The sequence below is a fragment of the Psittacula echo genome (genome assembly GCF_963264785.1).
Source record: "Psittacula echo genome assembly, chromosome: 4".
Taxonomy (NCBI): Eukaryota; Metazoa; Chordata; class Aves; order Psittaciformes; family Psittacidae; genus Psittacula; species Psittacula echo.
In genome coordinates this window covers 88,677,841-88,698,143 of record NC_137738.1, presented here as the reverse complement: position 1 = coordinate 88,698,143, position 20,303 = coordinate 88,677,841, and the positions used below count along the sequence as shown (strand labels likewise).

Genomic DNA, 20,303 nt, shown 5'->3' with positions numbered 1-20,303 from the left:
TCAAAATGCAGCCAGAGACTGCTCTCACATAGACAACTGTGGGCCAATGTTGAACTTGTGCTACAGCATGTGTTTTATTTTCTCGAAGTCACATAGACCTGTGTATGATAGATCTTGGAGTACATAAACAGAAAGGAAAAGGACACTGATATAAATTAACTACAAACACAGATGTAAATTAAAGATTTCTAATTATCCCTAAAAGTACTGGTGGCATTGGCAGTCATGTACAATAAAAACATACATGTAAAATAATATACATCTTAGTAGTAGATTTTATTTAAATTCAGATAGAAAAGCATGTAACATTCTGACAGCTGTTCCATAGTGAGACAAAGTCCAAAGAACATTTAAAAAATAAATCTCTTAATATACTCTAAATGATGATGCTTCTATACCTGGCACTACAGGTACAAGTCTAATAGCATCACACTAATAAATCATTTAATAAACTATGTAATAAATATACTAATACTGGTACAAACGAAGATTAGCCAAACTCAGGTTTCACGAAATCAAGTTCAACTGGCACCACTATCTGCCAAAACAGAATTTTCTGGTTGTACACTTGAGCAGGTACTGGTAACATAATTCCTGAATGTGGACTACTTTACTAAAGGTAATGCTGTCTGCCTGCCTCTGCTTTTTCCTTCAGGCTGTCAGCTGTGCAAAGTTGGAAGAGCAAGACTAACCGATTGTTATCAAGATAACTCTGTTATCAAGAATTGATTGCATTAGAATCTAACCTTCTATACAACTGTGGATTAAATACCCAACCAACAGGTTTCAACATAGTTAAGATGACCTCTGTGAGAACAGAACTGTGTGCACATACAGTATGTTGCAGTATAAAATAGAAACCTGTTTTTAATTTATAGAGGTGACAGAAAAAGTTTCCGTCAAATATTTGATTCCAGGCATGTACACTGCAATTAACATGAAATTAAAGTGATCTGTAGGGAACAGAAATCTGTAATAATGCCAATGCCCAGACACAGGCATGAAGCAAGGAGGCAAAAGCCATGACAGAAGCAGATGTCTGTGTTAGTGGAAAAGTAATTCCATTAGGAGTTCTCATAACAGACCATGTCAGTGTACTCTCTCGAAATGTGAATGCCCTCCTTAAAGTGGAGATCCCAGACAGTTGTAATGGTGGTAGATGGCCATTAAGCAAATAGACAGATACATTTATGACTCAAGGGAGATGACTCCAAAATGGATACCTGAACATGTACAAGGTGGCACATCCATAGAATCATAGAATCATAGATTAGTTATGGTTGGAAAGAATCTGAAGATCATCTAGTTCCAACCCCCCTGCCATGGGCAGGGACACCCCACACTAAACCATGCCATCCAAGGCCTCATCCAACCTGGCCTTGAACACCGCCAAGGATGGAGCATTCACAACCTCCCTGGGCAACCCATTCCAGTGCCTCACCACCCTCTCAGTAAAGAATTTCTTCCTTATATCCAATTTAAACTTCCCCTGTTTAAGTTTTAACCCGTTACCCCTTGTCCTGTCACTACAGTCCCTGATGAATAGTCCCTCCCCAGCATCCTTGTAGGCCCCCTTCAGATACTGGAAGGCAGCTGTGAGGTCTCCATGCAGCCTTCTCTTCTCCAGGCTGAACAGACCCAACTTTCTCAGCCTCTCTTCATACGGGAGGTGCTCCAGTCCCCTGATCATCCTCGTGGCCCTCCTCTGGACTTGTTCCAACAGTTCCATGTCCTTTTTATGTTGAGGACACCAGAACTGCACACAATACTCCAAGTGAGGTCTCATGAGAGCAGAGTAGAGGGGCAGGATCACCTCCTTCGACCTGCTGGTCACGCTCCTTTTGATGCAGCCCAGCATAGTTGGCTTTCTGGGCTGTGAGCACACACTGCTGGCTCATGTTCATTTTTTCATCAACCAACACCCCCAAGTCCTTCTCTGCAGGGCTGCTCTGAATCTCTTATCTGTCCAACCTGTAGCTGTGCCTGGGATTGCTCCGACCCAGGTGTAGGACCTTGCACTTGGCATGGTTAAACTTCATCAGGTTGGCATCAGCCCACCTCACAAGCGTGTCGAGGTCCCTCTGGATGGCATCCCTTCCCTCCGGCGTATCAACTGAACCACACAGCTTGGTGTCATCGGCAAACTTGCTGAGGGCGCACTCAATCCCACTGTCCATGTCACCAACAAAGATGTTGAACAAGACCGGTCCCAACACTGATCCCTGAGGGACACCACTCGTTACCGATCTCCAGCCGGACATTGAGCCATTGACCACAACTCTTTGCGTGCGGCCAGCCAGCCAGTTCTTTATCCACCGAGTGGTCCACCCATCAAATTGATGTCTCTCCAATTTAGAGACAAGGATGTCATGTGGGACAGTGTCGAACGCTTTGCACAAGTCCAGGTAGATGACGTCAACTGCTCTGCCCCTGTCCATCAGTTTTGTAGCCCCATCATAGAAGGCCACCAAATTGATCAGGCAGGATTTCCCCTTAGTGAAGCCATGCTGGCTGTCACCAACCACCTCCTTGTTTTTCATGTGCCTTAGCATGCCTTCCAGGAGAATCTGCTCCAAGAGTTTGCCAGGCACAGAGGTGAGACTGACTGCTCTGTAATTCCCCGGGTCATCCATTTTCCTCTTCTTGAAAATGGGGGTTATATTTCCCTTTTTCCAGTCGTCGGGAGCTTCACCTGACTGCCATGATTTTTCAAATATGATGGCCAGTGGCTTAGCAACTTCATTCGCCAGCTCCTTCAGGACCCGCGGATGGATGTCGTGAGGTCCCATGGACTTGTGTACGTTTAGGTTTTTAAGATGGTCTTGAACCAGATTGTGTCCTATAGTGGGCCTAGGGTCTTCATTCTCAATCCAACATGAACCCTTGCTTAGCCCAAGAAACACTAGGCAGGTTTGGGCTGCATTTGTACCAAAAATGTAGGGAAATACAGGAACTAAGCCCTAAATACAAAAATTGGGTAAGAAGAAAGGAAATGAGAGAGCTGGACTTCTGCAGTGAGGTTCTCCAAAACTGTTCCAATAGTCCCTGTAGGGCTGAGGAGATAGGGAAGATCTTAATGCATTCCTACAGAGAAGGCTTAAGGAAGATGGATTCAGGTTTATCAGAAACTGAAGTCATTTTTTAAACACACAGAACCTGTGCAGGAGGCACAGTCTTATTTGAACTGTAAAGAAACCAAGTTGCTGGTACTTAAAATTCAAGAAAGCCACACCTAAAGTTTTAAACTGTAGTATTGGAAACATTGACAGGTACAGAAAACAGTAAAATTATGGATGATGTTTCTACTATGGATAAAACAGATTTTCTGTATCTTGAAGTGAAATACAGGTTGGAAAGGGAAAAATGCAAACAGGAAATATAAGCCAGAGTTCCAGGAACAAAACCAAAATTGTACTAAATCTGAAGTAAATAAAGGTATAAGCACTCCGGAGACATACAAAAATCTCTATCTACGGGATGTATATAAGAAAGGTAAAATAGGCTACATAAACAGCGGAGTAAATGCTTTATGCTACAAAGGACTTAAGACTCAAATAAAACTAATACTGCAACAACTTCAACAAGTAAATCAACAGAATCCAGGCTAAAGACAAGCAAGAATCTTTACTAGTGACCACTCAACTAGGATGATAACAATGAGATATGCAAAAAAACAACAGGAATGGGAAATGCAATGGTGGTAAGTCTTAACTTCTAGTAGTTCAGACAGAGATACACAAAACCATATAATGCAGTCAACAAACACCATGTCTCTCTATCAGTCACTGCTTCATGGAGCTCACAAGATAAGACTAAGTACTTGCCCTGGTCCTGAGTATAGCATGCAGGATCTAGTAATTTTTTTTATAGATGAAAAGCTACTGTGCAATAGCAACTGCTATGTACTTTACATTCAACAGTCACCTGCAAAACCAGGAAGGGAACTATGAAAAAGTGAGGAAGCTTGTTGAAAGGGAAAATGAATAGGTCAGCTAAGAAAATGAAAACGTTATAGACAGTGTGAAAAGTAGTTAAGGGTACCACACAGGAAACACAGAGCCAATGAATGCCACTTATTAAAAGGACTTAATAAAGAGGGAAAGGAAAACTGCATGGCTAAAAAGGAGGTTGAGAGGTTATTACATGTAGAGTGATGGACATTTTATTAATACAAAAACAACAAAAAGGAATATAAGCAAATAAAATTGAAAAACAAAATAAGGCAGCAACAGAAAAGAGAGTTCCAAAACCTGCCAAAAATAATATAAGTTTATAATACACCTTCAAATTTACCAAGAGCAGGAGGTCTGCCAAAAAAACTACAGGGTTGATTCATGATCAAGATATAAAAGGCATACTCAGTTAATAAGGCTACTAGAGGGAAGATAAATTAACACTTTTCATTAGCGTGAAAAAACTAGAGATGTTCTTCCAACATGCTTTGTAGCACAAAGGATGTATGGGTCTGTATGAATTTGAAGCATCTTTAGAAGCAAATTCAGTAAATAACAGGAGTCACCAGAGTCACATAGCATTCACCCTAGTATTAAAGGAATGCATAGATGAAGCAAAGCAGAGACACTGGAGTGATACTTCTCAATAAACCCTTGATACATGAAGACTACAACACTGAAATTAAATCCCATTTTTTTAATAAAAGGTTCCAATTAAGGCTTAAGAAACTTAAGGCCTGCACTAAATAAATTAGAACTGGGGGAGGAAAGGGGAGGGAATAAAATCTGCAGACAGTGAGAGAAACTATAATAAAGCGTTCCATAAGACAAAAAAAAAAAAAAAAAAACCCAGATGATTCTTTGTGCAATGTATAGCAGATTCTGGAGTCTGGTAAGAAATAAAAAATCTGGATGTTGAAAGTCTACATGTGTTCAAGGGGATACTGGAGAGCTGTAGCAAAAAGATATCTGTTAAGAGCCAATATAAAACTGCATTTTGCCCAGGAAGGCACTGAAAAACTTGGGGCAGGGAATGTATTAAAAGAAGCATCACATATTCTTGCCCTGCTTGGCTCTTTTAGGGAAATGTTAGCAGCTGCTGTTGGAAGAAGTGGGCTCAGTAGATTTTAGGTCTGACTCAGTTCTGAACTTCTTATGCAATTACAAAATTTCAGGACTACAAAATTTGGATAGAAACCCACACTAGTTTTGCAAGCAACTACAGAAGAAAATTCTACTCCAGCACGTGTTGCCAAAACTGTACTGCAATACTTGTGGAAAAACCCTTTTTTTTGACATTAATGATAATGTCATGCTCATATGCAGCTGAAAACCCAGTCAAACATACAAACAACTTCACTTTATAGTTGCTTGCAGGCTAGATACAATTTTTCTTTTCAAACTAATTTATTTATGGTTTGAGGCTAAAGTGAGGCAGACATCTGTAACTGTCTTAAAAAACAAAAACAAATTAACAAACAATACAGAGCTAAAGTTGACTGTATGATGGCTATATTATAGGCAAGCAAAACTCTTTAGAAAGTGTACTGATTATCAATCTGAACAGGAAATTTGAAATACTTTTTTTTCTTTTTAACTAACATTTTGTTTTTCTAATGATATCTTTTAATAATATCTACAGTTTATTAAAACTCTTCATTCTGAAGGCTATGTGTATACTGTAATCATTCATTCCAGTTGTGCTACAAAGCGGAAGTAATTATGTATCCCCCATAGCATACCACGTAGTAGACCTGTTTTGTTTATTCTTTCTAGGAGATTAGAGGAAGAATAAGTGCCCTGCATGAAACTTCAGGGTACATTTGAATGGAAATAATGTAATTATTAAAACTGAAATTGGCCAGGATAGCAGCATGAAATATTCCTATCTTTCTAAGACCTTTTATTGTTTCAAGTTATCAAGGACTGTTTGTTTCTCAAAGCAATACTGGCTCTGTAATAGCTACTGCTTAAAAAGTGGAGTAACAATTAGGCCATAATATTACCTAGCATATAAGTTCTAAGAAACAAATGCATTGACTAGTGTCAAACGTGCCAGCAATGGAAAGAGAAGCTATATTTACCTGCTGTTTGACAGGCAGTTTGATCTGCTTGCATGTCAAGCAGTCCTTTGAGCAAGCAAGCTGGCCATCACATCTGAACTTAATCTACAGTGGAAGAATATTTATTTTGGAAAAGTATTTTTAGCCTGAACAAGAAACCACAAAGCTCGGAAGGACATTTTTGTAATGCTCTAAGCATTAAAGGAAATTCATATTGTCCAATTGCACATCTGAGTAAAGCTTCTGTCTTGTGCTGATGCATGAAAACACTGGAGCATATAGCTATTGACTGAGAAAATTTTCATATGCTCAAAGAGAAGCAAACTGCATTCAAAAAAACAGCCTACTCTCTGTGAAAGACCAAGATTTATAGACGCTGAGCTGCTAGCCATGTACAAACTCAATTTTTAGGGATGAAATTCACATATTTGCAACAGTGGAAGCATAAAATGTAAATTTGGGGTTAGAAGCAATATTTGGGCATGATCAATCTGCCTTCCTTGCAGTCACTATCACCCCTGTGGAGTAACATTTACTCTGTAGGAGGACCAGAGCATGACCAGTGGGTCTGCAATCTCATCAAAGCATACAGACTATTCCTTAAGTAAAGTAGGTGGATAAACAGGAGATAAGAAACAGCACAAAGAAATCATTTATTGCTGCACCATTCAGAGTACTTCATATATATATATGTATATATCTCCACACATTTTATTCTACACTACTATAGTTGCATCTGTCATTTATTGGAAAGCAGCCTCAAAAGGCTTCCTTATTTGTTCAACGTAAAATGTCAGATTTAGAACAGGTACTACATGGCAGGTTGACAACAGAAAATAAAAGCCAGTCTTAGGCAATGACGGCAGTAAAAGCAGAATCTGCCACCCAGGCCCTTGGGGAACATGCAAGGGAAAGGAAAAGGCAAACCAAGAAAATATAATATGAAGAGTTAAAAGAGAAGCATGAAACCTGTCCTGCATTGACACAAGGGAAGAAACAGTCTGACACCAGAAGGGGTAATAAAATAAAGATAAGTACTTAACATACCAGCCATATCTAATCTTCATTTTCTTCAGCAACTCTTGAAGCTACCACAAGGAAGTTACAAGATAAAAAATAATTGAAGAACCAGATCTTGTAAGAATGTAAGACCCAGTAAACTATATCATAAAATGCAGGCATCCTGCTCTTTGTTACATATCCAAAAACAACAAAAGAGGATGTGGTGCACAAGCATACGTGAAATCCTTCAGGGAGGTTTTCTCCTCAAGATGAGTTCTCATGATGAGGATTTTCTCAGTTCTCACCCTCCATCTCTCCAGCCCTAGATCTTCCCCAGCAAATTGTTTTACATTTATTTAACATTATGCCACATACAGAGGTTTCCACTTCTGCTCACATAACCCTCAGTTCTCACTGATCAGCAGCAAACTTTCACCTGCCTGGTGGCTGCAGCCCACTTACTGTCTGACTCTCTTCATAGAAATATGGAATTCAAACTACAGGAGGGTTGTTCTTGAACAAACTATTTCCAGATGGAATTTAGAAGAAACACCATACTGAGGGAAGAGTGCATGCAGCACTCTAACAAGAGATGCCACTGGATTATGATTAATCACGAAGTATAATGATACAGGCATCTACATAGTAAAGCTTATTATAAATAACCTTATGCTGATATGCAAAGATATCATAGGATGTAATCACACAGCATGTCAGATGAACTGTAGTGCCATCACCTAGGCCAGGGACAGAGATACTCCTTCTTCAAGTACGTGGCAGACCAGGGTCAAAGAATACTTAATGAGAAGTCAGAAAGCACTGAGTTTTGATTGCTTCCTTACTCACCAGTGTTACTACTTCTATGTCCCCAGCCTTTATTAAAATTTCTGAGTATACAAAAATCTTCAGAAATCAGTGGAACATTAGAAAAATGTAAACTTCACAATTTGCCACTTTGATCAGACTGAATATGCCATGTCTGTGCATTTCCACAAGTCCTTAATACTGCCCTCTCAGGAACTGTAGCCCACTTGATGTTTCCAAAAAGAGAGAAAATGTTATTAGCTTTTTAAAAAATAATTTTAGACTAAAATACCATACCGGTAATGGTAGAACAGGCACTGGACAAACATTTATATTAGTAGTTATCTAGACAGAATTTTCCTTCAGTTATAAAGAAATTAAGGTTTAGACTTTAACGCAGATCCATTCCCTAGGGGTTTGCTAAAATAACATTCTTCTCTGTCCTTATTAGTATCTGAGTTATAAAAAAAAAAAAGCCACAGCAGTCTTATCAGGGATTTAAACAGTACTTTCAGGCACTGTTTCTGTTATTTTAATCAACACAACAGCTAATCTTGCTATTTTTCTTCCCTATTCACCCACCTTGTTTCATTCTGGTAAAGTCCAGCTAAGACACAGCTTGTGAAGCTGGACAATTGGGTACACAGGATGCAAAGGTTTTTGTTATTCTAATTCTATTAGACTCACATAAGTCTCTGAGGAGTCCTCTTCCAATCAAGATGCCAGGAACTTGCATTAGAAAACTGTTTGCCTGACCACTTACCAAGTCAGAGACAATTCAGCTCTGTGAGAAGGACTGATTTTGATAAAAAGCCATATGTATTTCTTTTATTTTTCTTACTTTGCAAGTAGAATTAGCAGGGGGGGAAAAAAAGATACAGAAATATAATACAAAGTAAAAGAAAAAAAATTCTCATGAAAAGAAGAGAGGCATAAAACGGGGCTGACAACAGGAGAAGGATGATAGCAATATACAGGAAAGAAAACCGAGGAATATTAAGGTGAGGCACTGTGTGTAAGAAATTAATTTTAGCATGCAGAATTGCAAAAAGCTAAAGGAAAACCATACCATAATGAAGCATAAAGTATAAAAATTAATTCCTTCCTGTTTTTCCTTTAACTGAAAATGGATCTCTCCCTGTCTGTCATACAATTAATATCTTTTTGATAGTAATGATAAATATGGGGGAAAAAAAATCCATATTTTTTAAAAAAGTCTATTTTCTGTACACCATTTCTGTCAATACCTTTGTTCCTGGCTCCTGTGAGTATGCACTAATTCTGGTGCATCCATTAATCCTCCTTTTTCTTACAAATCAGAACACCCAAAACACAATACTAAGTCATGAAGACTTGCTTAGAATGCTTAGATTTGCCAAGACTGAAGCTCTGAAATACAGTATGATGGAAAGATCACATATTTAATCACGTAAATATAAACTACACAAACATTCTATATAGTCATATAAAAATTACTTTTATAAATGTAACAGTATATAATAAAACACTGGAAAATATTATTTCCCACTTCCTTAAATATTTTTACAGATATTTAAAAGCCATCTTGTCTACTGTGAAATATTCGAATTCTAAGGAAAAGTTCCATTTACATTATTTTTTTATACATATCTTAGATTTCACAAAGCATGCTCTTTTCTCTCATTTCTCTACATCCACATCCAAGACAGCAAAAACCAGTGAAACAGGATGAATTTTCATTAAATTACAGAAATCCAGCTCTACAATTTCTAATAAAAGGTGAAGTTTTCTCAGTTCTTAAAACTAGCACCTAAATGAATGGCAGATAGCAAAATATGAAACAAAATAGATCTAGATGATGGTACTGAAAGGTATTTTATAGAGAGAGCCTTATATGCTTGGGAATAATCTCTACTGCTCAATGTCCAACCCATAACAGTAGCACTAGTGATCACTGATGACTTTGCCAGTCCTCACTGCAGCATTCAGAACTGGATGGGACAAGAAGGGCTAATTACGCAAGGCTGCAAAGCCTGTCTTCAGCATTCCTCAGGATCAATGAACCTGTCAGTGAAAGGAAGGCTGGAAACAAATGCATCCCACAAATTCTGTCCCACAAAACTGGTGGGACAACAAAATATTACTACAAGTAGATACAGAACTTTCTTTTTCAATATTTCCATTTACATATCCCACCTAAGAAGAAAAGTTACTCTAAAACAAAAACATTTTTCCCCCTCCTATGTGTTTGAGGTGACTACAGAAAGAAGGCAAATGAGTTATTTCTATTTTTGTTGCAAATGAACTAGCTTGACAAATGGTCATGTGTATCAAAGATTCACTAGGAATACCTGAGAAAGAAAAAGTATAGAAAGAAAGAATAAATCAGTAAGACAACGTGATAGTTTATGACTGCTTTAGAATTGACTTTCAGGTTATAATTTTCTATTAATATTTTGAATCATATAGCACAGGGATGAAAATTATTTTCTTGAACCAATTGAAAAGTAAAGCATTTATCTTTTTGGAATTTATCTTGTGTAGCTGTAAATGTAAAACTTTAGAATTACCAAAAAGAGTGCTAGAGAATTACTGGCTATTTCTGTCTGATTTCAAATTCCAGTTTTGAGCTTTATATACTAGGAATTTACATGCTGTAAAAAAGGCAGTTTTCATGTTACACTCAATTGGCCTTTATACAAAATGTCAGCATTTAAAAAGTTTTTATTTGGTTCTAAATATAATAGGAAAAATAAAATATTGACATGAAGCCATAGTTTAGCCCATTTTTGTCATTAGAGTTGGTGAACAGAAGCCCACAGGGACTGAAGATAACACTTTCAGAAAGGAATATCTGGGAGAGATCTTGCAAAGGACACAGAAAAATAGATCAGTGCCTTAAAATTTAGTTTTCAGAGTCTTTAGTGAGAAAACTTGAGGAAAATAAGGAGATAATGTCAACAATGTTTTCCAGGAAAGGCCAAATCTTTCAAATGTAGCTCCTCAACTATTATCAGAGCTTGTCTTCCTGTTCTGTCTTCCATCAGGAAATTCTATTTAGGGTACCTAAAATGTAGGAGTAAAACGTATCAACATCAAAATTAACCTAAACGTGATATTAAGAGTGGTGGTTTGCTGCTTGGGGTGGTCTTTTTTGTAATGCTTTCATTTTAGTGGGTGTTTGGGGTTTTGGGTGTGTGTTTGTTTAGTTTCTTGTCTCTCTCCCCACACAAACACACTTTTTTTCCCCCTAAGTGATCAAAGAGTGATGATCGATAGATATACAGATTTGATACAACATTTTCTGAGATGCAGTCAGCCCATAGTGATTCAATCCAGAAGTAATCTGGGACTAGGTAAAGCAGAATTTTGATTCTTTTTCTATGAAAGCTTATACACGAAGCATTTAATTTAAATACCATTGAGTCCCAAGCAAACATGTATGCTTATATGTACAGACACCATATATTGCAGCCACATGATATTTTACTGTGACTCTTGCAACCACAATTTGCATACAAATTATTAGAACTACCAGCAATGCCTGCAGTTAAAACCTGCTGTTTATCATGCTTACCACTGAAGTAGGAAGTATATGCAAGTTGGCGGGTTTTGACTGAGGCTTTTATTTATTTCAGTAAACCAACCAGAAATGAACACACCTTTCACTTCAGTGAGTGGCCTCCCACTATTTACCAAGTGATGCAAGCTTTTTGACCATTTTAAGAGCAAATCACGTTCCAGAGTTCCATGGACAAGTTTTGCAACCAGTACATAGTGTTTCTAACTACTAAAACCTATTTCAAATTAGGTTTTGTGTGATATTAAACAATTTAGATAAATATTTACTATGGCAGGAATAAAACATGGGCTTGTGCGACATAAACAGACCTCTCTCTCGCTGATATACTCATATGTATATATGTGATACGTATATATGGATACCGCTACATTTTTTTTTAACTTCTAATTCTTAACAGAGATTCACAAACTCACTTGGTGTCCCCTAGTGTTGGATTCTATGTTTACGTAGCATGTGAAACACAGCAAGCAGACAGAAAGGCTCCCCCGCCTTTGACCTCTCTGAGAAGGCTGCCATGAGTTGTCAATCTAGCAAATACCAGCGCAGTTCATTAAATATATTTTACTCTGTAAAATTTGGGATAACTACACTTAATTTTAAGAGGAATACTGTTTATATGAGGAACACCGTTTATATGAGGAACTAAAATACACTACTTAGGGATGTCCATAACCTAGACATCACTGCTCTACTGCTTATGCAACATGCCACCAGTCTCTCTAGTGACATTAATAAATGTTGATACAGAAGATTCCTCTATAGCTTAGGGGTAGCACATGTTTAGAAAAAGCAGCATAGCTGATTTTTTTTTTTGAAAAAGCATGACATACATGCTGATAGTGATTAAGCCCCATCTGTGCCTGAAAAAGAATTAAATAAGTGCCTATCAAGTGTTCTCAGTCAGCTCTATGCCCTTGAACAGACATCCTGTCAATACTTGATGTAAAAATGAAGAAAACTCTGGTGTATGAAAATGCTTTCAATTGAAAACACTTTTTTTCCCCTTCATTTAATGGCCTAACAGTATTTGGTGGAAGAATGCTGTAATGCCAGTATTTACAGATACTGCCTCTCCTGTTAAGGTTATGTGTGTCAGAATAAAGGACATTTGGCAATTGCCAAAAAAAGGTTTTGCATGCAAGTACGTACAAAAACCCCAACAGCTGATCATTATGTGTATTTCTATTACCCAACAAAATCTCCTGCACTACTATACCATAAAATGATCTCTGCAGAAGACATTAAAGTGTGCAGTCAAAAGCACAGAGATATAGAAGCACTTACATTTGTACTGTGATCACTTCCACTAACGCAGACGACATCTTGTTTTTGAATTGTTAATACCTCTTTCATAAGCTTCAGTCGGATGTCATAAGCATTTTCGGATACTTCATCATACAATAATGCAATACCAGTTTTAGTCTGTGAAAGCAAGGGACAGAAACAAAAATTTAAGAATATGAACTCTTCATAATGATAAATAACAACTTCTATCCCATGCAATACATAAAATGCATTTAAAAGAGCACTGCTTACACAAAGTAGAAAACTGGCCTGCTCTTCAGTCTTCAAATGGATTAGATGTAAGAAGCCTTTTTGTACAGTAAAATATGGTCTAAATGGTCTTTGAAGTAGACAATAACATATACGAAAAAAATAAATAATTATTCGTTGCACTGTTCCACAAAATAATGTTGCCATTCAATGATGTCCTGTTTGTTGTTAATTGTATAACTTATTATGACATTGTATTAGTAGCAGATAGGTACAAATAAATGTGAACACATTTTTCAGTTTCAGCAAGAAGTGGGGAAATGCAGTGTTGTTCCAGACTTAGAGACATTCCTTCCACTGTGTCAGAAAAAGACCTGTACCCTTCCTAAACACTGGCTTTAAGATACAGAGACCTATTACAGTAGAAAGCTGGTTTGACATTGTAAAAAATAGAAATAAGTACAGGTGTTACAGAATTTCTATTTGTTTATATCAAGATGGACATACATTTCTGAAGTTACATCATACTAATAACTAGTAAACTCTATAGGACAGTCAAGTATTAGGATAAACAACATTTTCTCCATGAGTAGTAAAAAAGAAATTTTAGTTTAATTTTTGGTTTATTTACTTACATGCAGATTTCCCACTAATATTCAGTCAGATATTTCCTTAAACAAAAAATGTGGATTTAGGACTGCTTAGAGGTATTTGTTAAAATAAGCAGACTAACACAATTCCAGAGCTTTACAACCATTACACGGAAGAGAAAAACACCTGTTCTGAAATGGATTATTATATATAAAAGTAATATCTGCTTATTAATTTATAATGTATATAACAGCATCATCACAAAATTGTACTTTCCTCTATGCAACTGAAAAATAACCAGGTGTAATTTAAGGTTTAGCTGCAGCATTTGTTACTTAATGGTGATTTAAAATCAAGTTGTTCACCTATGTTTTATTAAACAGTAATGGAATTCAAGAAGAAACATGTCTTGTGCACTAAATGAATGCTTGAAGGGATTTTAAAATTAAATTAACCATGGAACATTACCTTTATAACAGTATTTTCATTTCTACAAAATTAGGGAGAAAGATTTGTGGTGATTGTCAATAAAACCTTTTGATCTTTAAAGGCAGGATCTCTTTAAGTTGAAGACACTTAAATTTGGATGTGGTGTGGCTCTATCCAACAGCCAAATGTCAAAGTCTTCCTTACAGTAGAAATGGAAAGTGGAGCCTAGAGAGCAATTCAATTTAGCCTGATGTATATACACAGCAGTTGCTCGGCTGAATTGTTCATGTGGTGGTTCTATCCCTGGTTTCAAAGCAGCTGTCCCCATGCAGGCCACTGCTGCCACTTAAGACACTTTAGGATATCTAAGAACTCCACACATGTAAGGCTGACACAAGCTTTTTAGGATATCCAGGCCCTTCTCTACCTGGAGAGAAGACCAGATTTCCATGATTATAATGGGATACAGATATCAGCCATGCCAGCAGACGTCCACATGTAGGTATCTTCAGCTTGAAATGGATCTTGCAAAAGTTTACAGTGTAGAAATCCACACCTAGACATTGTCAAGCCAGTAGTGAGCAACAGATGCCTCTGAAATATGATTTATTTGATGTCTTTTATACATCCATCTAAAAGCGAACAAACTGCACCACAGCTCTCTACTTTGACTTAAAAATTAAATATGAATAACAACTCAGACACAAGTGCCTAACTCTGCGCAGATAAATCTTGTCCTTAGTGCTTGCTGGAAATGCCTAAAGCAAACAGATCAGTGAGGGTGTAAAGCTTTATTCATTCTCACTTATTTGGAAACCAACATTTCTCCCTTTTCCCAAGGTTTTGAAATTTTTTAGATTTCCAGAATGCATGGAAATACAATTTTGTGAATGATGACACATTAAAGCTGTGCTAAAATCATCTGTTTAAAAGCCATTCTGCATGACACCAAGCATTTTCAAACAGAATAACTGCCTTGAAAACCACCATTTCTGCATTTTGCTGCTGTTCAGAAATTGTGTATTGCTATACCACCCAGACTGGCAATTGCTGTTACTTTAGCTGACGTAGTATGCTTTACAGAAACATTGAGAGAACAGAGCTCTAGAGAGCTGTTCAGACAGCCTAAACCTGGAACTTTTCTTTGGCTGGTAATCACTACGTATGTTTAGAAGTAACACAATATAAAAATACCTGAATTTTCATTTGTAACAGATGATCAAGTAAGGAACGAAATATGTAGAACAACTGATTAAATAGCTTAGCATTTTCCATCACTCTACTTAAACTGAAAGTCTCACTGAATCTCATCTAGTCCTATGAAAATCCAATACCTACCTCATGCTCCATCTAACTCCTGACGTGATCCAAGATGACATACAGCAATACCTTATTTGCTTTCAGAATCAATAAGATTCATTTAGATTTCTCTCAGCCTTTCAAGTCAGCTCTTTTTCGACCATTATAAATGGCTTTGAATCAGAGTTCAGCACAGTCCCTTGTTTTCTCTTTGTGTTAAAGAGATGGCATATATAACTCCAGAGGGTAAATCTCAGTCCACACAAAATGCTTCTTCAAACAAGGAACTTTTAATAAGAATGTCACTCTCTGCATGTACATGCATATCCAGCATTTTAACTATGCTATGTTGGTCTCGATTTCTCATTTAAAATCTGTCTATATGGTAGCTGTTCTAATAATTGGTATCAGAATTTGAGGACTGAAAAGTGAAAATAACTCCCCAGAATGATGTAGTAATGTTGGAGATCATATACCAAATTTACATGTGTTTTGTAATTAAAAAAAATAAATAAATAAATATGCGGAAAGTGCATAAGAAATTACATCTCAAAAGGATTTAAGAGGAATATAGATTTAAACTTACTTGGGCAGATCAGGAAATTAAAAGTTGATTTTCATATCTCTGACAGTTTTATAGACACTGGCCTCAGAAAGAGGGGTGTGTGGTGTGCATATGCACGTCCACATACGTGGTGGGAGGAAGAAAGAAGGAGATCAATACCATAAGCATCACAGGAGCTGTGGCTTTTAAGAAAGCTTGGTCACTGCTGCTTTTGAAAGAAAAAGAAAAAAAACACTGAAACCTACTTTCCCAAGCAAGCTCAAAAACTGTCAATACCACAAAGAAAAAATCACTCTCAAGAGGGATCCAGAATTGCAGATGAATCCTTTTATCAGTTTTATTGTTGTCTACTTAAGGCAGGTCCCTAGCCAGTGTACTTGCTTTAAAATGGTCTCTGTTCAGCATAAAGTTTTGGGACCCTACTCAAAGTACTAGAGTTCTTTCAGTGCACTGTATCTGCAACCTAAAGCTCAAAGATGCAAATTCTGTTTCAAAGTAGGCATCCCTAAGCCAAACTTCCGTCTTACTGGCATAAAACACTTGCCATCACTGCTGTATGTTTTATTTTGAAAAAGCATGCAAAAAGATGAAGCAGACTTTAAAAGTACTGTTGAGGTGTGATAGGTTTCCTCTAGAAACTATTTAGCTGTTTATGTCCAAATGTATCAGAGCAATATTTGTTAGGCTATTCACGCTAGGAACTGTTTGAAGAGAGGCAGAAAATATTCAAGACTCTTAGATAGATGATCAGGAAATTCAGATGAGATTCATAATGAAATCACATAATATATTTGTATGCATTCAGAACAGATATCAGAGTCTGCACTGCAGTAGTACTATTTTGATTTAAACTACAAAGCTCTCAGCAACTCCAAACCTCTCTTATTCCCTCTGCCTAAGTGTATTTTAGCAGTGATCACAACTATCGTTGGCAACAAAATAGAGTATTACTGTCTTTGACCCTTAAAATGGATCAGCTGGTATTTCCCATATCTTATCTAAAAAATCCTCTGCATTGAGTTACATTGCTCTTCCAGCAGAAATCACCATTTGTTTATTTTCATAGTTAATAAATATATCCATAGCTTCAGTGGCATGGCAGTTCACTTTTTAACTGTTAAAATGCATTTATAAATGACATTTGTTAATTTGTAAATAAAATTCTTTCAGCACTATATTTGAACTTTTTTTCCCAACTGAAATTCTGCATTATACTTCCAGAAAAATATTTCAGCAGCTATTACACCTCATAGGTCTCAGAGTGTTAAGATTCTCTAATTCAACGTATTTTTTTTTTCTTCCATTAAAACAGCTTCGGTGAAATTCCATATCTGCGGTATACTGACAGTTGGAACACTGGTTGAAGACACATGAGAACTGGAGTCACTGATTTTCATCCTACATGACTTCATATTTGGCAGACAGAGAACTTAGGCAGTCTCTGTCCCACACAGCCAGTACTCTGATCTCTTCAATTACAGCAGGCTCAAATTTACTCTCTCTCATACCTGGTTTGATATGTTTTCTACATCACATTTCCTATTGTGATCAAAAGATCACAGAAGGACTGAATTCAACTTTAAAATAGCCTTCACTAACATATAAAAAAAAAAAGAAAAATCTAAAAAACAGGATGAAGTGTAACATAAAAAAATATGCAAGGAAGAACAATCACTTGCATAGAACAAGAAAAATTTTTCATCACCATTTGTTAAGGAAAGGAAACAGGTAGGTAGCAGTGAGGATTGACAGCAAAATATTGGCATCAATATCTTGTGGTTGCAATAAAGGCAAGCATATGTTTTGACTGTTCTCCTTTGGATTCTTCCCTACTGATTTGGTTTTTATGACTCTCACAAGACAGTGCCCAAAAGTAAACACAGTTCTTCAGCTGGTTAGTACAGGAGGTTCCTTAAATACTGATGAATATGAGGGAGGAATAATTTCATGCCTATGAAATAATCCATCACCAGCACAGCATTTAATACATCCCAGTATGTTGTTTCCTTTTATACAGTATTATGTCAGCTTGATTCATGGCCACACTACACAGAAGAGGTAATGAACTGAAACGGCTCATGAGAAATGCAAAAAAATATTAGAAGTGATCAGAGATCTGCAAAATAGGACCTATAACTAATTCTGCATGAATTTGGGTTGTTTAGTTTAAAAATAGAATACAAGAGGACATAATGACAGTTTTAAGTACTTGAAAACCTATTGCAAAGACAAATGGAAGTCAGATGAGAAAATATTTCAGAAATCTTCTTTTAACATATTCCAAATACAAGGAAACTGAAGTCCTTGAACAGATTGCTGGTACAGATTACAGACATCCATAGCTAAGGGATTAGAGAGAAAAATGAACAAACATCTGTCCAAATGGTGCAGGTACTAATCTTCTCACAGGGCAAAATCCCAGAAAAGTGAATTTCTATCAGATCTATTTGTCTTTGATGTCAATAATTCAGAATTCTGTCACATCTTGCATATGACTGAACCTCTGCATCCAGGAGAAAGCCTGACTGCCTTTAGGAGGAAACCTGCACTAAACAACTTACAACTGCCATAGGAGAAATGAAAAATTACTATTAAGACCTGAAGGAGTTTATCATTTAGGGGCCTTAACACAGGATGAGTAACATTTACAATAAAATTAATTAATAATCATAGTTCTTCTAGCACTTAATCTGAAATCCTAAGAAGAACTGTACCTTTGTCTTTCACAAGAAAGTAATACCAGGTTTAAGGGGCTTTGAGTGAGAACACAAATACCGACTCTTCAATGGCCCAATACAAATGGATGAGGACAGCAGATACATAGTGAGAGCAGTAACACAACTGTGGAACGCAGAAAATTAATGATTTCATTAGCACTGTGGGCACACAAAAATCCATTCAGTAAAACAAAAAAGCAGATACAAGACAGAGAGTAACTGTAACTTTCTGAAATCAGTTATATGGAGCTCCCTTACAGAGTATGTTTTTTCTTGCAAATATACATGGAGCTTTCTAAGCTTTTACACCTACTGACAGTTTCACAGTTGCTAAGAAAAAAATCCTTAACCTTAATACTCTTTCCCTTAAGAAGTTCTGACGATAATAAAGTCCTTAAACAAATTGTTTGGACAAGTTAGGGTTTTCCAGTATTAAAGGGGTGAGGTGTTGTACAAAGAAGTCAGAAGAACCATCTGTAAAAATGCTATGATGGACAAAATTGCATGGATTTGTCTCATAGTAGTTGAAGACTGTAGATCAGGAGACATACAGGAGTAGATAATTTTACCATCACAGGTAGGAAAGGATCTTGAGAGGTTTGATGGGAGTGTTGGAACTAGATGATTTTAAGGTCCTTTCCAACCCTAACTATTCTATGATTCTATGATGCCCAACATCAAAGCAAGGCAAATATGCAATCAGCCCAGGCTGAAAGCCTCTGAGGATGGAGGCTGCTCAACCCTGCTGAGCAACCAGTTCCACAGCTTGACTATCCTCACAAGAAAAAGCTTTTGTTTTTATCAAATTTCAAGTTCTGCTTGTTGTCTCCTATCCATCCATGCACCACTGTGAAAAGCTTGGCTTCATCTTTCTGGTATCCTCCTTGATGACATGGAAAGGCTGCCTTTAGGTCCTGCCAAAACCATCTCTGGGCTGAACAAGACCAGCTCCCTTCACAGGGCAAGTACTCCCAGCCCCAGTCTCAGCCAGCTTGGTGTCTCCGCAATGAACTTGCTGCAAGCCATCAATGTCTTTTTTGTACTGGGGGAACTAAAACTGCACAGTGTTCTAGGTGCAGTCTGGTGAGTGCTGAGTACAGAGGGATAATCCCTTCCCTTGATCTCTTGGTCACGCTCCCCCTAATACAGGCCTGGATGCTGTTGCCTTCTCTGTTGCCAGATCTCACTGCCGGCTCAAGTGCAACTCACCAGCACCAGGACTTCCAGGGCCTCTTCAGCACATCTTCTCCCCACACAGGCTGGCTCCAGCCCGTATCATTGCCAGGCTCTTCCTTCCCAGGTACAGGACTTGGCATTTGACTTTATTGAATTTAGTGAGTTTAGTTCATTAATTTCCTGAATTTCCTGGCAGCCCATTTTTCGCCTGCCTAGATTTCTGTCAGTGGTGTAGTGACTGCACCCTCCAATTTGGTGTCATCAGCAAATTTGACAATCAAGTTACCTGTGACCTCCTCCAGGTTTGCTGACAGAGATGTTAAAGAGGACAGGTCACAGGATAGTCCCTTGAAGAGCACCACTTGCTTCAGGAATCTATGTAGAGGATAACCCATAAACCACTAGCCTCATCCTGCAGTTGTCCACCCACCCATTTAAACTGAGGCTACAGCAATAAAGTAGCAGACAGGAACATTTATTTCCTTATGTCAAAATATTAATAAAACCAATAATAATGTTAATAACAAAACTGACTTTTTTGTTTCTTTATAAACAAACAAAATGTGTTATCTTCACGTAAATACATACTGCACATGGTAATCTAAAAAAAAATAGAAAAATCAGGAAAAAGTCATTATCACTGTTTAT

At 37.3% G+C, this 20,303-nt stretch overlaps 1 protein-coding gene across 1 annotated transcript in view; it reads right to left on the bottom strand.

Moving 5' to 3' along the window:
* SNTG2 (syntrophin gamma 2) overlaps nt 1–20,303 on the bottom strand; it is a gene marked incomplete at both ends in the record, with an annotated part of 282,638 nt that overhangs the window by 146,407 nt on the left and 115,928 nt on the right. The window contains one exon of the mRNA XM_080614918.1: nt 12,669–12,806. Coding sequence (XP_080471044.1) covers nt 12,669–12,806 — 138 coding nt within the window. The remainder of the gene's footprint in view (nt 1–12,668; nt 12,807–20,303) is intronic.